General features: G+C 40.0%; 2 protein-coding genes across 2 annotated transcripts in view; one reads left to right on the top strand and one right to left on the bottom strand.

The window, feature by feature from the left end:
* Positions 1 to 633, top strand: part of LOC111641461 — a 46,896-nt gene extending 46,263 nt beyond the window's left edge. Inside the window, exons 8-9 of the mRNA XM_023387634.1 lie at positions 216 to 346; positions 456 to 633. Of these exons, the coding sequence (XP_023243402.1) occupies positions 216 to 346; positions 456 to 633 (309 nt within the window). The remainder of the gene's footprint in view (positions 1 to 215; positions 347 to 455) is intronic.
* Positions 1 to 3,670, bottom strand: part of LOC111641453 (negative elongation factor E-like) — a 26,887-nt gene that overhangs the window by 16,317 nt on the left and 6,900 nt on the right. The window lies entirely within an intron of this gene.

Raw genomic sequence — 3,670 nt, 5'->3', positions numbered from 1 at the left:
GTTGAATGTTGCCATCCAGCTTACCACTGGATATGCTTTGGAGAGCAGTTCTACTGTCCGAGCAGATATAGATGTTTTTGCCCTTGAGCTTAGTACTCGTATTAATGTACTTGAGGGCTCTGTAAATGGCATACAGTTCAGCCTGAGTGATGGAGCAGAACCCTGCCAGGCGGTGGGATTCTTTGTGCATGAACTGATTATTTCGAGTATTATAGTGGACCAGACCAGCACCCACCCCAGTCTTAGATTTAGAACCGTGTAGACAATATTATATGGAAGGGAACCCTCTATCTGGGAACCCATTGAGACCTCAGGTAGATGAGCAGGATGATGCAGTGGCGAGTAGGTAGTCTGAAAAGTGGTGTTGAGGCTGGGGTGAAACAGGTGGTCCATTTCCAGATTGGGTAAGCTTCCTATGTCCAGGTATGCTAGAAGTTCTTTCTGTTTCCCCGTAGGTATGATGAGGTGAGTCAGCCTCCAGAGGATCCTATTGGCCTGAGCCTTAAGACTCATAGGTGGTATCCCAGTCAGGACTTGGAGAGCTGCCGTGGGAGCCGTTTTGTATGCCCCCGATATCCGAAGAAGGCATACACGTTGCACTTTGTTAAGAGCCCTCCTGATGTGGACCTTTGAAGCTGCTGCTCCCCAGGTCCCTTAGTCTCGAGTTTTTCGTGTTACAACTCCCAACATGTTAAAGGTGTCACGTGGTACCGTCTCACACTCTGACGTAAAATTGGTAGTCTCGAGTTCTAACTCACGTGCTTTCCCATCTCACCATGTGAGATCGCTACACGAAAGTGAAAATGGCTGATGGATACGCAATTCTTATCGCTATCGAAGAGTTAGAAAGAGCCGAAAGACGTTGTTTGAAAAGGCAACAAATTTTTCGACCACGAGTAGACGACATTTCTTTTCGTGTCAAGTCAATACTAATAAAAAAATTTTAATTCATAATTGATAAAATTATACAGCAAATTTTTCCAAAAATAAAAAGAAGTATCTAATTCAGGGGTGTCCAAAACGTGGCACATTGGACGATTACAAGTGGCGCTTTAGTCAGTTCTGAGCAACATTGCCAGATTTGGCTTCTTTGCGATTAAGAATATTACATAGAAAAATTAATTTTTTATAGTCTTGGCAAGTACATTTGTTGCACAATTCGTTGCAATCTACTTTCCAGATAAAATGAATGTTCTCCGCATAGTAAATTACAGTGTATGCGTGCATTTTGAGTCTTGCAATCTTTATTTCCGATCAGTTTACAGGCATGTAAATGGCAGAAAACATTTATTGTGATTAAAGTTATTGCCGGAAAATCACGAATGGTTTTTTTAATTTTATCATCAAATCTTGGGTTGTTAAAAGATTTTTAGGAGTTGGCTTCTTTTGGGCTACATTTTAAAAAATGTTTGGTTACAAACACTAAAAACATCAGGCAACACTAGTTCTGAGTGAGTGAGCCCTGGAGTAAGACAGTATAAAAAGTGTTCGAGTTATATGGCGCATCTGAACTCGTCTGTCAAAAAATTGGCGCATGGTATGCAAAAGGTTGGCCACCCCTGATCTAATTCATCGAAAAAGAGTATTAAAATGATAGTAAATTATATGTATAAGTTATTAAAAGCATAGACACTATATTAAGACTATTTATTAATCAGAAGTGTTAAGTTCTGATTAATAAATAATCTTAATAGACAAAACAATTTAAGAAATAGATCAAGGAAGAAAACTATATAAAGAAAGGATTAAATTTAAATGCATTTTCGATTACATAAGGGATTTTTTAGCTCCAACATATGCAATTAATTTTTCAACTAATTCTCTCCACAAAGCGAATTGTCTTTTTCTTGTAAATTTGTTGTCGAATTTTCCACTGTTCATTTTCTTATTATTTTTTACATATGTTACTAATATTTCTTTTTGTTCTTTGCTTTTTTTTAAAAATAAAACATTAGAGATTTTCATTGTTTCTGCATACTATATTGCTATAAGACAACTTTTAACTGTAGCACGTGTAAACTAATTCGCGTTGATTTGTTTACAACTTGTTACAGTTAAGTTGATTGGTCGAATCATTATAGTCGCAAACCCAGATGCATTGTAAATAATCCCATCATGCTTGACGACACAAAACCAAGTGAGTATGACGTATTTCCGCTCGCCTCTCGAGTTCACTCGAAGGGTCTAACTCGAGACTAACAATTATGTGAGTCATAGTAACACAAGCGAGTTCGATGACGTCAGTTCGAGTGCAACACGAAAAACTCGAGAGTAAGGGCCCAGATTGGGGCACCATACAAGACTGTAGGCTCTATGACCTGTCTATAGATAATTACGAGAATGTCTCTGTTGACCCCCAGCTCTTACCGGCCATGTAACTGAGGAGATTAGCCAGTTTGAGGGCCTTCCAACATACATAGTCCACATGTGGGTTCCACTTACATACAGAAATATCTGATATATTTCTCTATTTACATACCTACTTTTTCATTTTAAGAAATATCAAGTACGAGAAATGAATTATATATTTAGCTAAATACATTTACCAAAAATTTTCAAGATATGACCAACACTGCAATTATCACTCACAAAGGTAAAAAGTAAAGGAAACTTCTCATTTTTTAATATTTTCAATCCATCATAATGATTCAGTAATAAAAAGTATTTAATTGTTGTAAATAACTACTTTTGGGGTCTTGATCAAATAATTGCAGATTCCAATTAATAAAACAAATTTATTAAGCGCTCGAATACTGTACAGAGTGCCGGCAGTACCGTACACGTGGTCAGACAGACTGTCCGGGAGACAAAGACCGAAAACTAAGGACGCGGTAAGTGTTGCCAGGTTGGCCACATACTCCCTCCCCAGTGACAACGCTCAGGAACTTAGACGGGAAACGTACAGTTCGTCCAGAACGAGTCGTCCATGGAAAAGGTGCCTGGATTTGCGTGGTCTCATCCGGTAGGTGGTCGTTTCTATCGACAGGTCCATCGTCACTGTTGGAGAATGGCGAAGGAGTGGTTGTAACTTTCAGAAAGAAAGCGGGTTTGAGGCGGTCGATTGAAACAGTTTGCTTTCCTCGAGGTGTATCTAAGTCGAAGTGTTTCTCTGAGCGTCGTAAGACACGGAAAGGGCCATCATAGATTGGTTGTAATGGTTTGCGTGATGCATCATGACGCACGAAGACGTGTGAGGCAGTCATCAACTCAGGGTGTAAAAATATATTTTTAGAAGAGTGGTGGACATCTCTGACTGGACGAATCGACCTCATGTGATCTTTTAACCTGCAGATCAATGTAGGAAAATTATTGGCAGAAGTAGTCTCATGGTCAGCGAGGAGATCAGAAGGCAGTGCAATGGGTTCGCCGTACGTAATCTCTGCTGCTGTAGTGTTATAATTGGGGATGACATAGGATCTTAGCCCCAAGAGGATGGTTGGGAGTTTAGCAACCCAATTATCAGTCAGCTGAGCTCTCAGCGAGGACTTGAGCTGACGATGCCACCGTTCAATTTTTCCGTTTGCGGCTGGGTGGTAAGCTGTTGTCTTAATGTGGTTAATTCCCAGGGCTTTGGTGAGGTCAGCAAAAAGTTGACATTCAAACTGGCGACCCCTGTCAGTGGTTATAACACGTGGTATGCCAAAGCGTGCAATCCATGTAGAAAGGATTA

This window comes from Centruroides sculpturatus, unplaced genomic scaffold (assembly GCF_000671375.1).
Source record: "Centruroides sculpturatus isolate CEXI.00-Female unplaced genomic scaffold, Cexi_2.0 scaffold1490, whole genome shotgun sequence".
Taxonomy (NCBI): Eukaryota; Metazoa; Arthropoda; class Arachnida; order Scorpiones; family Buthidae; genus Centruroides; species Centruroides sculpturatus.
The sequence above is the reverse complement of the archived record's forward strand: the minus strand, read 5'-3'. Positions and strand labels throughout refer to the sequence as shown.